Source organism: Gobio gobio (assembly GCF_949357685.1).
Source record: "Gobio gobio genome assembly, chromosome: 19".
In the NCBI taxonomy this organism is placed as follows: Eukaryota; Metazoa; Chordata; class Actinopteri; order Cypriniformes; family Gobionidae; genus Gobio; species Gobio gobio.
In genome coordinates, this window is record NC_137112.1 from 10,731,424 (window position 1) to 10,750,415 (window position 18,992).

The window sequence follows — 18,992 nt, forward strand, 5'->3', positions numbered from 1 at the left end:
AGATTCACTCTTAACACACCTCACACCACAGGAAAATCTGATAAAATAATCTGTAGAACCATCAAGATAATGGGGACTGTAGGGTTGTTGGAAGGGGAGAAATCGGCCCAAAATCGCCCAAATATTTTGTAGTGTGTACCCAGCATTAGTGTGTAGAAGATTTTAAAAATCTAAAGAACCATTCCATTTTGTAGAATGGAAAGGTTCCATGGATGTTAAAGGTTCTTTATGGAGCCATGAATGCTAATTATCCTTAATTTTTAAGGGCCCTATCATACACCTGGTGCAATGCAACACCAGGTACGACACAATCATTTTTTGCTAGTTTCAGCCTGACGCAGTTATCGTTTTCACGTCCAGTGCCACGTTGTTTAAATAGCAAATTCACTCATGCCCATCTGTTCTTGAGGAAGCTCAAACGTGCTGCATAACACGAGAATTAACCTCATTGGTTCTTGCTGAAGCTCAAACGTGCTGCGTAACACGAGAATGAACCTCATTGGTTCTTGCGGAAACTCAAATGTGCTGCGTAACATGAGAATGAACCTCATTGGTTCTTGCTGAAGCTCAAACGTGCTGCGTAACACGAGAATTAACCTCATTGGATCCCATTGAAGCTCAAACATGCTGTGTAACACGAGAATGAACCTCATTGGTTCTTGCTGAAGCTCAAACGTGCTGCGTAACACGAGAATGAACCTCATTGGTTTTTTGCAGAAGCTCAAACGTGCTGCGTAACACGAGAATGAACCTCATTGGTTTTTTTGCAGAAGCTCAAATGTGCTGCGTAACGAGAATGAACCTCATTGGTTCCCATTGAAGCTCAAATGTGCTGCCTAACACGAGAATGAACCTCATTGGTTCTTGCTGAAGCTCAAACGTGCTGCGTAACACGAGAATGAACCTCATTGGTTCTTGCGGAAACTCAAATGTGCTGCGTAACATGAGAATGAACCTCATTGGTTCTTGCTGAAGCTCAAACGTGCTGCGTAACACGAGAATTAACCTCATTGGATCCCATTGAAGCTCAAACATGCTGTGTAACACGAGAATTAACCTCATTGGTTCTTGCTGAAGCTCAAACGTGCTGCGTAAAATGAGAATGAACCTCATTGGTTCCCGTTGAGATTCAAACGTGCTGCGAAACACGAGAATGAACCTCATTGGTTCTTGTGGAAACTCAAACGTGCTGTGAAACATAAGAATGAACCTCATTGGTTCTTGCACGTCAAGCAAACATGCTTGAGCTTCTATTTACCACAACTGATGTGTGCGTTAATGAATGGTTAGCGTATATGTGAATAAAACCCTAAATTCAATCTATACAGCATATATGAACTAAACCGCTCAATTCATATGGATTAGTTTTACAATATCTTTGTGATCTTTTTGAAAAGTCAAAGTGGTAGTTGCGCTGTTTTTACTTTTATTATAGTTTTATAGTTAACACTGTTATTATAGTTTGACTATAAAGTATATTTGAGACTATAGACTATATATGTGAGACTATAGTTTGAATCAATCCCTTTGTATTATTTACATAATTCATTATCCTGAACATTGTATAAGCATTAATTTTATGTGTCATTGAATGAAATAGAGGCTCTCAGGACCGCGTGTTTACATCCTTTTGATATTGCCGGCAGTCCCGAGAGTCCCGAGACCAAAACCTTTAAAGTAGTCCATATGACTTGTTTGCTGTATTTCAAGTCTTCTATAGTCATATGATAACATTCGATGCAGTTCTCAAATCTCATTTTTCATTCCAAATATGCAAACTAGCACCTTGCATTTAGTTGCAGAACACTAGAACTAATGTCTACTTTTGTGTTCCACCAATAAAACAAAAATCGGAAACGAAAGAGTGTTCATTTGGAGCGAACGATTCCTTTAAGTCTACTAAAATACTGAGGTTCAGTGTTGGGCTCAGGCAGACTCTAATGAGCCGCGCATATTCATTTTCTGTCTTAGATAATTAGCATTGAAAGCTGGAATCCTCCCATCCGTCAGCGGAAGACATGCAGCCTTTTTTATTGGACATGGTAATTACAAATAACAATATGCACGGGTAAGGGCTAATCGGAGGATGATAATGAGAAACAACAACACTAGAAGCGCATTCATTTGTCATGTTGGACGTGGGCAGTCCTGAAATGATAAGCCAGTCAGGATGCTCGAGTGCTAGCAGAGGTCCATCATCCGCCAATCAGATATGACGTGCAACATGAAGGACTGCGGGATTAATCAATTAGACAGCTCTTTGTCAGCTTGAACCGCCCGCTCGCTGTGTGACTGATGATGGTCTTAATAGATGTTCCTGTCCTCAGTCACACCCTGACAATATTTCACGCCATTTCTGACTCCATCCTGCTATTTCTACCCTTCGTTACAGCATGGGCATCATTAGTTTAGCCTCAAACTGTCTGTCATACGCTGCGTGTTCCTCACTTACAGTGCAGAAGACCTGAATGCTTGGCTTAGAGAAACAGTTTGGCCAGAATTTTAAATTCTGTCATTATTCATTCACCCAAATGATTCAAATTTTATATGTTTGAATCATTTGGGTGAATGAATAACATGTTAATGGGTTTCCCTTTTTTTTTTAAACACTGTATGCTCATAATGACCTACTTTGAACAGAATGTTCAAAGATTATTGATAAAACTATGAACATATCATTGAAAGAGATGGTGTTTCAAGGAAGTTTTGTGGATTGTAGGGGTGTAATGGTACACAAAACTGACCTACCTCGGTTTTGAAGTCACGGTTCGGTACGAGGTCGGTACAGCAGTTTTACAAAATCGATTTTTATTTATTTTTATTAAACAGTGGTTTACTGTACAAATTGTGTCTGTCCTTAAATGAATTAAATTATAACTAAAAGTGTATTGAAGATATTGCTGTAAACTATAGGGAGCCTTACTTGCACATTAATATTAAAGGTTAACAACAGAGCCTATTAGCCTAAATTCAGTTGCTATTTATTTTTAGCTCAAGCTTCACATAAGGCAGTTTTTGTATTAATTTCTAAATCTAATTATAATTTTTTTTCACCAGTTGTTGAAATATAATCATTTATACACAGTGGCTGTCATTTTCATGACAGATTTATTTAAACATACATTAAAGCTACACTGTGTAACTTTTTTAGTTTATTCTTAGCTAAAAACACTTAGTTCTTTCAAAAATATATGTGCTCATTATTTGTATATTTACTTCTTTCAAGTAATAAAGTATTCTCGTAAGTTTATAATATACCATTGAAAATACATACGCGCGAGGGGTTCGGATGCAGGTCGCCATGTTGCCCCTCCATCTTGAAAGTACATTAGCCAAAGAGGGACATACCCGTAAATTCAAGCTTCGCCTTTCGCGTTTTAACACTCGATGGCACCGTGTCGAATGTGGACGAGGTCGAGCTGGAATTCATGTTAATCTTGGACTAAATCGGCCATCGTAGGAGTTAAAACGAAATCGGAATTGAGAGGAACAGAAACTAATATTCACTGGATGGTCATATACCTTTTCACCGCTAGATGGGGGAAAATATCACACAGTGTAGCTTTAAATAAACAAGACCACACTAACAGGTTAAGTAGAATATAATGAATAGGCTAATATAGTGCATAGATATATTTAGCGAAAGAATCTCTCTAGTGAACTAACAGCTGTGGACACTGAATGACTGCCTGAGGTAAATGTGATGCTACGTGACATTGTTAAGCTGTTTTATTGTCTTTCCACCGTTTAAACACAGATTTAGCGATTACACGACATATAATACATTTCATTAAGTTGCAATGTATCCTCAACATACCTTAAGAGATGTTATTTTATGTTTATTCTTTAGGAAGAGACGGACGCGTTCACTCGCGCGCCGCCACTTGAAGTTGAACTGACGCGTCTATACAGCGCCTATACAGTCACGTCCCATTAAAGAGCGTCAAAACGCCATTTATCGTTTGAATTTCGTGATAAAATGGACTGAATACTTAATATGTTCGTGTGGGAACTGGATTGAAGTGTGTGCGCGCGCTTAAAACAAGCCGACTGTTAACTAATAAAGACTGCACTCAGAAACCAAAAGCCCTGTACCAAAACGGTTCGATACGAATAGGCTACGTGTACCGTTACACCCCTAGTGGATTGTATCCATTCGTTGAGCATAAACTCCTAGCATTGTGGGCAAGCGGTTCTCCATGCTATAGTTACGTTCCTCCCCATCAAGCCCTTTTATTTTGGCTGCTGTGTGTCTGCCAAACTGAGGTCATGTTCATCAAAAATCTTCCAGAGAAACAAAAAAGAATGGCATATGTTTTAATAGGACATAAGGGTGCGTATATATAATGACAGAATGGTCATTTTTAGGCAACATTTTCCTTTAATGTCCAAAAGCCAATTTAATAATGCTAGACCAAATAATAATGCTGTCAACATGTGAGCGTGCGGCTTTTGTTGTAAAGAAACACTGAGCAGGAGATTTGCGTGTTCTCTGAATCGAGTTCCTGTGTTCATATATGTTGGCGTGGGAGTTTGGGGCTGCGTGTGACGTTGAAGAGCTGTTGTCAAGGAAACTAACTGACTGTTTTGTTTTCTCATTACTTCAAATCTGCCCTGTCAATCATGACAGAAGCCAATGACACAAATGGGGCAACCAACTTCAATTATTCATGGTGCCCTGCCTGTCTTTCATGACATAGGCATGACAGGACTGTCATAAGCTCTGCACTGATCATTTAAGATTGCAGAAGATGGAAAATTTTTGCACTCCCTGTCAGTAACAGTCTATTTGTTGTTATGGTCTTGGACCGAACAATGAAGGTTTGGTCTCTGAACCCATTAGAGCAACAGGAAAGATTTTATTACAGAACATCTCAATGGGAAATGGTGTTATTATTTTGGGCTGCCATCACAGGAAGGACAGCTTGAAAAGTACAGCTTTTGCTGGGTTTTCATTTGTTTATTCTTACACAAGATCCGAACACTCTTCAAGTGCCACATGCAAGTAAAAATTATGTTTGGGGGAAAAAAAATATTAAAGGTACACTGTTAGGGATGCACTGAAATGAAAACTGAAAATTCTGGATGCACTTGGCCAAAAACTAAAAATGTTAAATATTTTCTTTTAGATTATTTTTTTATTTTTATAATTGTATTATTATTGGATTGAACCCTCGATTGCATGATCACATGATTACATGATGTTGTATTTTGCAATGCTCTATCAATTGAGCTACGCAAAACCCGAAATACTGTATAACCAGAACTAAAATCTTTCCTAGTTCCTGCGGTGCGAACATGCTAAAATCCGGGTACTTCCGCCAATAGATCTATGAACTATCAAAAATTCCTCTGGTGTGAAAGCCCCTATAGTGACTTCATAAGATCCGGAAAAAACGCATTGTAACCCAAACAAGCCGTTCTTTGCAGTTCTTGGAAAGTGGATTCTGTTAAATAAAATATCTAGCTTTGTAACCTTGCAGATGTTGTTTATGCTCAAACAGCAACATTACACACTAACTAAAGTTGTAAAAGCTCAATAGGTCCCCTTTAAATAAGTACATCATCCGGTTTTTAAAGTGATCTTTTTCTTTTTGGACATTTCACTACTATAAAACGGCATAGCATAAGTATTCTATTTGAGATGTGCCTTCATTCTGGCCATGGTATCCTAACAAGCTAATAACTATGTTTGGTAATGTTAGCAAACACACATTTAATATTTGTAATTAACATCTCTTGCAGGAGAAGAGTACTCGAATATGTATTTGTTTTATTGCCACTTTTCTGGCAGCCATGGTTTATTTTCATCTGCACCGAAGGTTGAAGTGGGTTCAGAAGTGATTTTGTCATTGTGTCTGGCTGTTGTAGTGTCAATAGCTGCAATGTTTGGCCTGTGATATTTAGACCTCTGTGCAAATAGTCACCCTGAAACTACTACCCCATAATCAAATAGGGCACATAAATGATGCAAAACGTCAATGAGTGTGCTGTGTATGAAATAATGAATGTTTGCTTGTAATATTCTCAAATATCCATGGTGAAGTGTCTGGAGTGGGAGTCGGCGGGAGGGCTGCTAGAGAAGCGGGTGATATGGCGATCTTACTGGCCCCGCCTCCCTCTCCCTCGGCTCACCCTCTAGAACTTTCTCCAGCATTCTCTTCTACCACTGTAAATAGCCCAACACGTCCGGGCTGGACACATGGGCTGTTTACCAATACCAGCTGTTGCATGCAATGATAATGCTTATTGAATTGTATTTTGGTAGTTCCTGTAATTATGTTTGTGTTCATAAGTAATAAAGAACCTCAACAGGAAGGTATTACTTTGTTTTAGACTCCAATTGAGTGTTCCTGACCATGACACGTAGCGAATACCATAGTCAGGAACACTCATTTCGATGGATATTTATAATTTTTTAATTTCTGTTTGGCCTGAGCACAGAAGCTCTCATTCTCTGCCTTCACAGTTTTTGTTTAACAGTATTATCTAAAAAATTATTAGAGAGAACCATTAAACAATGGTATATGAAAAAGTATATAGCATTTGCCTTTCTATTATTAGAAATACCATCAGCAGTCTATATCATTTGAACAAGTCTTTGAATATCGTCGCTGTCAGGCGGAAACCTTGTCCAAAATGTCCAAAACTGCTACTTTTCAGGAAATGAAAAAAAAACCCAATGTTTTTTAAATACCGGTAATTAAACACCATTGTCAAAGTTGATTTTGTGTCTTTATATGTGGTCAGACGCTTGCATGTGTCATTATATTAATATTTGACCAAAAAAGCTCAAATGGCGTTACGAGTGTTTTGACCAGCCACATCTGAAGCTATCTATCTATCTATCTATCTATCTATCTTCTTTTTGAACATTTATTAATTCTGCTTGTTTCATAAATAAGACCCATTGTATCTTTTAAAAAAAAACATGTAAATACTGTATGTGTGTTGTTTTGCCATCAGGCTGCCAAGCTTCCCATGTCCATCATCATTGTCGGAGTTGGACAGGCTGAATTTGATGGTAAGTGTTTCTTCAAGTAGTTGTAGCCTATTAGTTAACTACAATTAATTATTAAAAAAAAAAATATTGTAGTTATAAACTGGTCTCCTACCTACAGTAATATGATGTATTTAAATTATTTGTATTTTAATTAATCTGATTAATTAATCACTATACCATGTAATTTGTTTAATTCGGGTAAATGTACCTATTCAGCTCAAGTACCCATTAAGCACACTACTATCTTTGAGCTCAGATTATAAAAAGAAAAAAAATATTTATTATCCTACTTGATGTCTTAACCAATTGATGTGTTTGTTACTATATGCCTCATGTAATGTCAAGCTAATCAGACCATTGCACACTGACATCTGGGTATTGTATACTCATGTGTTGACACTCTCTGGTGGCCATTTTGAAAGTTGTCTGAAAACCAAAAGAGTAGCCCCTTAAATGTGCATTTTTTAGATGTTTAAGCCTTTATTTTGGATAAGTATAACTTCTTACTGCAAAATTGAGAGATTAATGTTTATACTTTTGCATATTATAACCTGGACGTGGGAAATAATTACAGTTCGATCCAAAAGATAGTTTTAGCAACATAGCGCAGGTGCTACAGAACATTGTTAGCTTACTAGCTGTACACTCTAAAAAAAAAGGCTCGTAATCATAGGGGAACCTTTTTTAGTGCTATATAGCACCAATTTTGGTGCTTCAGTGGTTCTTCAGCGGTTCTTCAGAGGTGCTATATAGCACCTTAGTCAAAGAACCGGTGAAGAACCTCTGAAGAACCTCTGAAGAACCGCTGAAGAACCACTGAAGAACCACTGAAGCACCAAAATTGGTGCTATATAGCACTAAAAAAGGTTCCCCTATGATTACGAGCCAAGAACCATTTTTGGTGCAATATAGAACCTTTTTTTTTTTAGAGTGTATAAGATTGTGTGCTACACTAATATATTACTTCACAGGCATTACTGGCTTGTACTTTTAAATCCATTATATTATACATTTACAGTTTATTGATGTTCTGTGGTTTTACACTGTTGTAATTTTTAAAGGGTAACTAAACCCTAAACCAACTTTTTTTAGTTAATGATCTGTAATACTGGGGGTTTATTAATGCTGTTCATTGATTCGAGTAAATGTTTTGACATTTGAGTATAAAGTGTTTTAATTCTATAAAATATGGTGTAAAACCGCCAAATTGCTGCCCTCTTAAGGTTGAACGGTGGCTACTGCAGTTGAATTTTCCTATTGGACGTTGTGGTACATCGTGACGTAGGATGGTACCTCCAACGGCTCTCTATCCGCGCCCCTAGCATGAGCTCACCACGCCCTCAGAAATGTTTCCCCCAATCACACGATGAGAACGGCTTCACTCCAGTATGAGCTGTCATGTTACATGAAGTAAACATTATGAATGAAACTCACTTGACACTTGCTTTAACATTGTATTGAAGAAAATACGGTTAAATAATGCAGTTGTCAGTACACGTCAGGCTTTTCTTGCGATATTATTGCCGCCCGTCATGTGTACAGATAATTTTCATACATGAGACGCGCTTTCAAACCCTGACACGCAAGTGGTTGCCGCGGACGCAGATAGATTAGGTCAGTTCTCTTGCGCGGCTGCTTCACTAGCATCGTCGGCATCGGGAGTTAACGCAGTTTGAGCAGCGGCTCGCATTGATAAGGCTCCGGGTTTGTGTCTGTTACAGACAATCCACCCTCCTCCACTTCAGGTGAAGGTAGGAGAAATGACCGCTCTGTTGCAAAGCTGGCGTCACTCCAGTCATTCTCCATCTTTGCGACTCGCGATCTGACAGCTGTCAGTCAATCCGTCACTGCGGGTCTCAGGTGCACGCCCTCCGCTCAGCCCCGCCCTCGGTTCATCCCCTCTGTGTCCGCCGGGCTCTGCCCACTTTTCCAGCATTTTTTGAAAATTGCCAGTGGGTGGAGTTAAGCTCTGAGCAGGGGTTTAGTTACCCTTTAAGACTTCACATTATTGTGCGGTGAGCTTAAAGGGTGCACTACTAGGAAAATCACAGCTTCAGTGTGACATCAATAAGAAAAAAAGTATAATTTCATAGATATATTCAATAATAGCTGCATATTAAAATATATATGAACTTAATACATGACCTAGATTATTTATTTAGCAAAATGGTCCTTTTAAATTGAATTTAATAATATTTATTAATAAAAAAATATTTGCTGTTCCAATGCTCCCTTTAAGCTCATCCACATTGAACGTCTATGTAAATACTTCATAAACAGACATTAAATATTTACTCATTCAAATGTGAGAAATTGCTATTTTAACCAAGGAACCGGGACGTGTGAGCTATGCGTTTGAGGGAGTCGCCTGTCGATTGCGTCATATCTGCGTTACCCTCGGTTTCCGGTTTTATTTAGCAGAAACGCTATATTCTCACTGCAGTGTGAACAAGTGTCATAGCAGCCACAGAGAGAACGGTAGAGTAACGTCTAGAGCCCGACCGATATATCGGCGGGCCGATATTATCGGCCGATATTAGGCTTTTTCCAAACTATCGGTATCGGCATTTATGATGGCCGATAAATGAATATTTTTAAAAAAATTAAAAAAAACGGACGAAACACCGCTCAAACACATTGAGTGTTGGGGTTTCATAGTTTGTCCACCAGAGGGCACCCTACAACGTGCCGGCTGGCAACACCACCAGCTGATCCAGCAGAGTCATGCTGAGCTTCAGCGCTGTGAGCGTTGCATTCACAACACAGATCATCCTTGAAGTGCATGTAAGTTGGCAACGAGCCATACATTGCTTGAATTGAATAACAATTAAAAGAACATCCCCATCAGTTCTCTTAACTCAAATAACATGACAATTTGTAACTGCCAAGTCCAGTTTTGCTGTTACATGTAAGCCAAGAGAGCTGGTAATTACGCTAGGTTACAGTTGACTGACTAAGTTTAACTCGGACAATGTGACTGAATAAGATGTATTTCATTAATAGTCTGACAGTTTGACAGCATGAGACGTATCATCTCTCCCCTGCCCGTTATTTTGAAAAAGTATACATATTTCTAAATTATAACTTATCATAGACGCTAACCACAAAGCTAGCTAATGCCATGGCTATCAGTGGGAGACCGCTAACATTAATGCGCCTTGGAAATCACAACAAACTTATTCTGCCTAAATAAAGTAATGATTACTGTATTTATAACTAGTATATTTGTAGTTCCAGTCCCTGCATTGTAAATCATAAGTTAGGCTCGTGAAGAGTGAACGAAAGTGCGTGACTTCGTTCAGACGCAGCATTAACAAGTCAAATAATGGATTTACTGCATCATCATAAGTAGTAGATTTTAGAAGGCAGGCAGCAAATGATGATTGAAAATGGTTTGTTGTAGCTTGATGGATAGAATTAAAAGAGTGCATGTAAAGGGATAAGCAAGTTGACATTGTAATTATAAGGTGGCTCATATTTATACTGTATATAGTTTATATTTTGCTGTTGTTGTTATTTATCAGAACTTCTAGAACTTAACTGAATATTTTTTTTCCAGTCTTGCTCAAAGTTATATTTATAAAGCTTACCACATCTATTAATACTGGTAACTTTTTTGTTTTTGTTATTGTGTTTTCGTCCAAACGACTTTAAGTTTCATATCTTAAGTTTGTATTTTTATTTATCAGAACTTTAATATATTTTTATGTTCCTCTGTTCTGTTGTGACAATAAAACAAGTTTATTTTTAAACTGCATTATCATGTTATTTTAGAGAGGCTGAGGGATCATGAATAACTACTTATAACTAATGTATAAGGGAAATCTGTTTAAGTGTTTTTTACGCGTTTCTGTTATTTATTTATTTATTTTTAATATATATCGGCTGATATATCGGAATATCGGATTTTTAAGTGACCAAATATTTGTATCGGTATCGGCCTTAAAAATCCTTTATCGGTCGGGCTCTAGTAACGTCATAACATCATCAACACACTCAGATATATCTAATACGATAAACAGAGTTGCGTTACCTCATACTCATGACTGGAAAAGTGGAAGTGGGGCCGACGACCGTGTCATAATAAAAGTCCCGCCGGCGACTGTGTCATAATAACAGTCCCGCTCTTCAATCGCTCCTGCGGCCTTGCTCAGCTCCACAACACTCGGTCCTGCTCTGCTTCATACTACAGTAACGTTAATAATCGCATCTATGAACATGATTTCTGCCCTAGTCCTATCCTGACTCTTTTCCACCGGATTCTGCGCTTAAACGTGGCGTCATCAAACTACGCCTTTGTTTTGAACAGGCGACGTCTAGTGGACGGAAAAGTTACATAGTGTAGCTTTAATAGGTACGTTTACCCTATATTTCAATCATTGGAGAGCTCTAGTTTCTATTACTTTATAGAATAAATCAACATGATTTTTTTCACCCCATGCATTAGTCAATTCACATTTATTTGTATAGCGCTTTCACAATACATATTGTTTCAAAGCAGCTTCACAGAAAAAATGCATGCGTCTATATTACAATTTAAAGTGATTTATCCACGTTATGTATTTCAGAAATGCACCATATACAAAGCACACAGATTAGCTAACAATCTATTATTAATCAATATAATAATTAAGGCACAGTAATAAGTGAAATAAGAATACATGTTATTATGATTAGGGTATAGAATTGTATAGAATTATTAACAAAAAGCTTTATGAAAATTGAAATCAATAACTAAAATCTTTAATTTTTCTTAAACCCAGCCCCAAAGGTAGGTTGACTAATTAAACATATGCTCCAATAGCAATTAACATGGTTGTTTTTGTCGTTCCGAGCTGTGTGTGCAGTATATGTAATCAGGAGATCGTTTAAAGAGGCCTGGTTTGGGCTAATCACAGAGTAATTATTAGCTATATTGCAAGGGAAATAAGTACATACTATCATGTCAGGGCATGTAATGATCCGTTGGACCACTTGGGAAGTCGAGAGAGGTCGAGAGAGACTTTGATCAATATTGAAATAGAACTTCCTCCGGGAATAACAACATCCTGTAGCTCACGCTCTCAGAGGTGGAAGATGAGCTCCTATCGGATGAGGTGAGCAGGTCATGTGGAGAGGGCCTGTTGTTTGAGGAGTGCGTAATGGAAATCTCTCTGTGCATTCTAGTTACACAGACCAATTACGTTCAGCTGGTGTCAAAGCAGTACGAGGTGATGAAGGAAATGATGGCTCTAGATTTGAGACACCTGAAATGACTTTTACAACTGAATTCATCACTATGCACACAAGAACGGGAATAGTTCACCCAAAAATTTGGATTTTGTCATTATGTATTTACACACCTTTTTAGTAATTCCAAAACCGTTACCTTTTATCCTCATGAAAATAAAGTGTAACACTGAATTGATCAAATAAATGAAATTCATAAGCACAAGTCCAGTGATTAATTTAACTTCCTGTCTTTTCCCACAGCTATGGTTGAGTTGGATGGTGACGACATCAGGATCTCCTCAAGAGGGAAATTAGCAGAGCGAGATATTGTCCAGGTGACACCACTAGCAGTCTACTTTTTTAAGCTTATTTGAACTGCAAGCATGTTGTGTTAACGTTGGGGTTTAAAAAGCTGTGACTTGTCGCCCCAAGACTCTTTCTTTCAGCAATCAAATCCATTAAGCATGAGAATTTCAATTACTAATTCAGTCACTGTGGAATCGAGCCCTCATGTAACAGCTCCACACCATAACCCGCATTATTATTAAACAATTCATTATTATCCTAATCATAACCCTGTGAATGCAACCTGTCATTAGTGGTAATAAGAATATCTCAGGCTACTGAGTCACAGACAGCTAGAAAAATGAAAAGAATTCACTCTCTCTTTAATTTGTTTTATGCGGGAAGAAAGTGTACCAGAGAAGAGATGATGTGATGGATGGATGGATGGGTGTGTGGGTGGGTGGATGGATTGATGGATGGATGGATGGATGGTTTTTGTGTGGATGGATGGGTGTGTGGGTGGGTGGAGGGTTTTTGTGTGGATGGATGGATGGATGGATTGGATTGGATGTTATGGGATGGATGCATGGATGGATGGATGCATGGATGGATGGATGGATGCTGTCGGATGAATGGATGGATGACAGTTGGATGTTGGATGGATCATTTTAGTTTCGGTTTTGAATTAGCGCCAATTCGGGGTCGGTTGCTTGAATTGTGGGTTCATTAGCCTATTATTCTTAATGAAAAACACAACAACAATACAGTACAATGACAAACTCACTTAAATAGGCACTTGTACATTTAGCTTTGAAACCAAATCTCCAAACCAAACCATAAGTGCATTCTGGAAGTTGTTGTCTTTCATCCATATGAGCCAAAAATACATTTTCTGGCTTTTCTCAGTCTAGAAAGCACCAACTTCTGAAATAATTTCACATTTCTACTACATAAATGACCCAATTTAAATACACATTAATCTTTCCAGTGATGAAGTACCCCTTTAATAACAAGCAGCTTTACTACAGAAATACTGGAGTAAATCTCTTACCTTGCTTTGAATATTGTGGTGGACAATGTGGAGCCTCGGAGTCAAAAATACGGTGGTCCAGTACCACAACACATCGAAAAATCCACAACACAACGAAATAGCCACAATACAACAGAAATGCTCCCGACCACTAGGGGACTCTCGGAGTGCAGTAAAGTTAATTTACCCTGCATTGTTCTATAGAATCGCCAGTCTTACAAATATTTAAACACTACGATTAGTTTTAAGTGTGCAATTGTATATCGACATGAAATATCAATTCAAAATCACCTACATGCATTATAGCTGCATATTTATGCTCGAGAATGCTTTGACCGGATACCACGGCGCTAAGGAAACGTCTGCCAATTCCACCAAGTGGTTGAAACATATCATTTGTATGAATTAAATTAACTTCTTTTTTTTTTTCAAATTCCATGGTGTGTTGTGCATTACTAAGTCAGTTTTACCAAAACAATCAAGCTGTGGAATTTTAATTCATACAAATTATACGTTTCAACCACTTGTTGGAATTGGCAGACGTTCCCTTAGCGCCGTGGTATCGGGTCAAAGCATTCTCGAGCATAAATATGCAGCTATAATGCATGTAGGTGATTTTGAATTGATATTTAATGTTGATAAACAATGGTTAGCCTACATACTGTTAATACTAATTGTGGTATTGATATCTCTGTAAGATTGAAGATTCTATAGAACAGTGGCAACTTTACCGCGCTCCGAGTACCCCTGAGTGGTCGGGAGCATTTCCGTTGTGTTGTGGCTTGATTTCGTTGTGTTTTGGCTTTTCAGTTGTGTTGTGGCTTGTTTCCGTTGTGTTGTGGCTTGATTCCATTGTGTTGTGGCTTGATTTCGTTGTGTTTTGGCTTTTCAGTTGTGTTGTGGCTTGTTTCCGTTGTGTTGTGGCTTGATTCCATTGTGTTGTGGCTTGATTTATTTGTGTTGTGGCTTTTCCATTGTGTTGTGGCTTTTCCGTTGTGTTGTGGCTTGCTTCCGTTGTGTTGTGGCTTTTTCGTTGTGTTGTGGCTTGTTTCCGTTGTGTTGTGGCTTGCTTCCGTTGTGTTGTGGCTTGCTTCCGTTGTGTTGTGGCTTTTTCGTTGTGTTGTGGCTTGTTTCCGTTGTGTTGTGGCTTGTTTCCGTTGTGTTGTGGCTTTTTCGTTGTGTTTTGGCTTGTTTCCGTTGTGTTGTGGCTTGTTTCCGTTGTGTTGTGGCTTGTTTCCGTTGTGTTGTGGCTTGATTCCATTGTGTTGTGGCTTGATTTCGTTGTGTTTTGGCTTTTCAGTTGTGTTGTGGCTTGTTTCCGTTGTGTTGTGGCTTGATTCCATTGTGTTGTGGCTTGATTTATTTGTGTTGTGGCTTTTCCGTTGTGTTGTGGCTTTTCCGTTGTGTTGTGGCTTGCTTCCGTTGTGTTGTGGCTTTTTCGTTGTGTTGTGGCTTGTTTCCGTTGTGTTGTGGCTTGCTTCCGTTGTGTTGTGGCTTGCTTCCGTTGTGTTGTGGCTTTTTCGTTGTGTTGTGGCTTGTTTCCGTTGTGTTGTGGCTTGTTTCCGTTGTGTTGTGGCTTTTTCGTTGTGTTTTGGCTTGTTTCCGTTGTGTTGTGGCTTGTTTCCGTTGTGTTGTGGCTTGCTTCCGTTGTGTTGTGGCTTTTTTGTTGTGTTGTGGCTTGTTTCTGTTGTGTTGTGGGCTTGTTTCCGTTGTGTTGTGGCTTGTTTCCATTGTGTTGTGGCTTGTTTCCATTGTGTTGTGGCTTGCTTCCGTTGTGTTGTGGCTTTTTCGTTGTGTTGTGGCTTGTTTCCGTTGTGTTGTGGCTTGCTTCCGTTGGGTTGTGGCTTGATTCCATTGTGTTGTGGCTTGATTTATTTGTGTTGTGGCTTTTTCGTTGTGTTGTGGCTTTTTCGTTGTGTTGTGCCTTGTTTCCGTTGTGTTTTGGCTTGTTTCCGTTGTGTTGTGGCTTGTTTCCGTTGTGTTGTGGCTTGTTTCCGTTGTGTTGTGGCTTGCTTCCGTTGTGTTGTGGCTTGTTTTCGTTGTGTTGTGAACTTATGTTTGCTTTTTATATTGCGTTGTGTTGTGCACTACCGGGCCACCGTACAAAAAGGTTTAGAAGCTCTGTGTTAGTGGATGGATGAGTAAATGTGCACATTGCTTCCTGCCCCTCACAGTTTGTGCCGTTCCGGGATTACATGGACCGGACGGGAAACCACGTGTTGAGTATGGCACGACTGGCCAAAGACGTTCTGGCTGAGATTCCCGACCAGTTCATTTCTTACATGAAGAGCCGGGGAATCAAACCCAATCCAGCGCCGCCTCCGTACACACCGCCAGGACACACACACCACACACAGATCTGAGCTCCTGAACCTGCTCTCCCTGGAATCATGGGGCAGCCGGACCGGAGCTTTAGGGTTTAGGTCCCAGTGTCAACCGTGTGTTTGAACTCTCCGAGACACTCCGAGGTACAGTGGCGTTTCTGTTTGTGCCATTTATATTTTCTGCCCGTTTTTTTTCTGGGAAGGACAGTGTGACCCAAGGGCAGCTTTTTTTTGTTTGTTTATTTTGTTTAAAAATATCTATATCTTGGCCTGTGACTGTTTCTTATTTTGTGGATCAGTTGACAAGAGGATGAAGAGCCGGAGGAGGAGGAGGAGGGTGATGTTTGTGGTTTCAACTTGTGCCTGTCTGTAACTGTCTCAGTGTACCAGGACAAGTGTGCCCTAATCTGACATTGGACCTTACTCCACGTTGGTATTCTAGAGTGTGCACGTTACGGTGACGTTTTTAGATTCGTAACGCTTTCATTTCGTATCAGGTCAGGCCTGTGACGGTTTGGGTTTATTATGTTAAGCATCGCTCGTGGAAAAATGTTATTTGATTCTTTGACAGTACCCCTTATGGTTTAGGAAAGCATGCATGTGTGAGGAGAAGCAAACAAGTTGCAACACAGGCTCTTTGGGAAAACGTGCCTCTACCTCCATTTTAGCAAAACTCAAAAAAACAGACCAATACATACAAATCACTGCGGTTTCCCGCTGAAATGAATACTAGAGGCTGTAAAATTATTGAAAATTATGATTACATGGGCAGATGGTCAATAAATAAAGACTTATTTTTGTGTGGATCCTCGCACAATACTATGTTATGACCTGAAAGCACTTTTACCATTGAGAATAATTTATAAATTAATACATTTTAACATTTCCAGCCCATAACCAAATCTATATGTGTGGCTTTTCTCACCCGGGACAGTGCTGCACTTGTGAAACACGAGTCACGACAAAAGAGCTCAAAGTATAAGCAGCTAAAATGGCAAAGGTGCTTCAGTAAAGCCGTTTTTATCTCACATTTGCTTTTGTTAACACTAACTCTATGTTTAGAGTTTGGTGCAAGTCAGTGTTTCCCAACCTTTTTTTTCCTTTTTTCTTTTTTTTTCAGTTTTGCACACCACCATATACAAATAACAAAATTGCACAAACATGCATTGCTTCAAATACTGCATATTAAAACTAGATATTATATTAGAAGCAGTTGCGTTTAAGTCAGGTAGGAACACAATAAGGTTATATAGAATGGTGGTTGAAAGTTTGTAAACCGCTTGCAGAATCTGTAAAATTGTAAATAATTTGAACAAGATAAGAGAGATCATACAAAATGCATGTTATTTTTTATTTAGTACTGTCCTGAATAAGGTATTTGACGTAAAATATGTTTACATATAGTCCTATAAGACCAACAAATAGTTGAATTTATAAAAATTACCCCGTTCAAAAAGTTTATGAACCATTCATTCTCAATACTGTGTGTCGTTCCCTGGATGATCCACAACTATTTTTGTGTTTTGTGATGGTAGTTCATGAGTCCCTTGTTTGTCCTGAGCAGTTCAACTGCCCAATGTTCTTCAGAAAAATCCTCCAGGTCCTGCACATTCTTCGGTTTTTTGAACCCTCTCCAGCGGACTGTATGATTTTGATATCCATCTTTTTCACACTGAGGACAATTGAGGGACTCAAACACAACTATTAATAAAGGTGCAAACATTCACTGATGCTCCAGAAGGAAAAAATGCATTAAGAGCTGGGGGGTGAAAACTTTTGAACATGACCATGAAGATGATGAAGATGTCCCAAGCAACAGAAGATACAGAATACAGAAATTTCCCCGAAAGACAAATTAAGTACAATTTAAATTGATCTTCAAATTCACATTTTCACAGATTCTGCAAGGGGTTCACCAACTTTGAAGCACTACTGTAGGTAGCTTTACGATGATGATGTTGTTGGTGATGATAAAACAAATGTACATATCGTCGCTGTCGGGCAGAAACCTCACGTTGAAGTTGGTATTGAGGCTTTATATAGCTATGGTCAGACACTTGCATATGTCATTATAATATTAACATTTTATGAAAATCAACCTCAAATGGAGTTACAAGGTTTTTGACCTGCGAATGACAGATATATTTTGTCTGTCACTGGAACAGCCGTGTCTGAGGCAGTCAGTGAATCGCATTACGTTTCCATCAACGTACAGGATATAAAGTTTATTGTGGCTATATGTTTACAGTATATTTGCTTCAACTAGATGATAAATACCAGACTTGGACGATTCTCCACTCTTCAAAAACAAAAAAACATTAGCCTTTATGGACATAGTGTTTCTTGAGTAAAGCAAACGCCATGTTTACTCAAACATAAGCACTTTATCTATCATTGCATTGCAAACTAGCAGAGACGGTCTCCAACCTGTGCGCGGCACATTCTAAATGGTTGTGAGGTTTGACTGACAGTTTGAGGTGTCATGGGGTCTAGCCACAACCTCTTATTGTTCAATATTTTTAATACCCACCTACAGACGTAAAAGGATGAACAATAGCATTACTTTTCTAAAAGAAAAATGACGGAATATGGAGAGACACGCGGTCCGACAGATATTCTTATTTGTAGCATTTATTTGTACTTTGGAATTTGATTATTTTCCACAGTTCCACATTGGTTGGGAAACACTGGTGTAGGTGATATGTTATTTTCAAACGCGATAGAGCGTTAACCTTTTAGCACCACACACCGAACATTACAACAACCAATGTAATAAAACATTGCCAGATTCACGTTCATCTTTCGGATAAAACTGAACACACTTTTAGTGCCACTCACTGTTAATTTCAACTCGAAACACGCAAAACACAACGTAATTACATTTTTCAGAAATGTCACCACTGGCACTTTTTTCCAATGAGCCTCGACTCTTTTCCCACAATTCCTCACAGATCACCTGCCTGAAGTCACTATAGAAGCATAACTTGCATCAATAATCAGCAATGCTCTCACTCACGTGCTTTTGTAGGAAAGGCATTGTGGTCGACCCTATTAGTGCCGATATGTGTCCGCTCTCCCTCTCGGGCAGAAATGAGGCCTGGAGTGCGCTCAAAATGGTGTCACCCACTTAACCGGAGTT

General features: G+C 38.9%; 1 protein-coding gene across 3 annotated transcripts in view; it reads left to right on the forward strand.

Annotated features, from left to right (window-relative positions):
• The window catches only part of cpne5b (copine Vb), a gene marked incomplete at its 3' end in the record, with an annotated part of 252,325 nt that extends 236,433 nt beyond the window's left edge, over nucleotides 1-15,892 (forward strand). For all 3 annotated transcript variants that reach the window (XM_079843746.1, XM_079843747.1, XM_079843748.1), the window contains exons 18-20: nucleotides 6,967-7,024; nucleotides 12,476-12,549; nucleotides 15,704-15,892. In XM_079843746.1, coding sequence (XP_079699872.1) covers nucleotides 6,967-7,024; nucleotides 12,476-12,549; nucleotides 15,704-15,892 — 321 coding nt within the window. The remainder of the gene's footprint in view (nucleotides 1-6,966; nucleotides 7,025-12,475; nucleotides 12,550-15,703) is intronic.
• Between the last annotated feature and the right edge of the window lie 3,100 nt (nucleotides 15,893-18,992).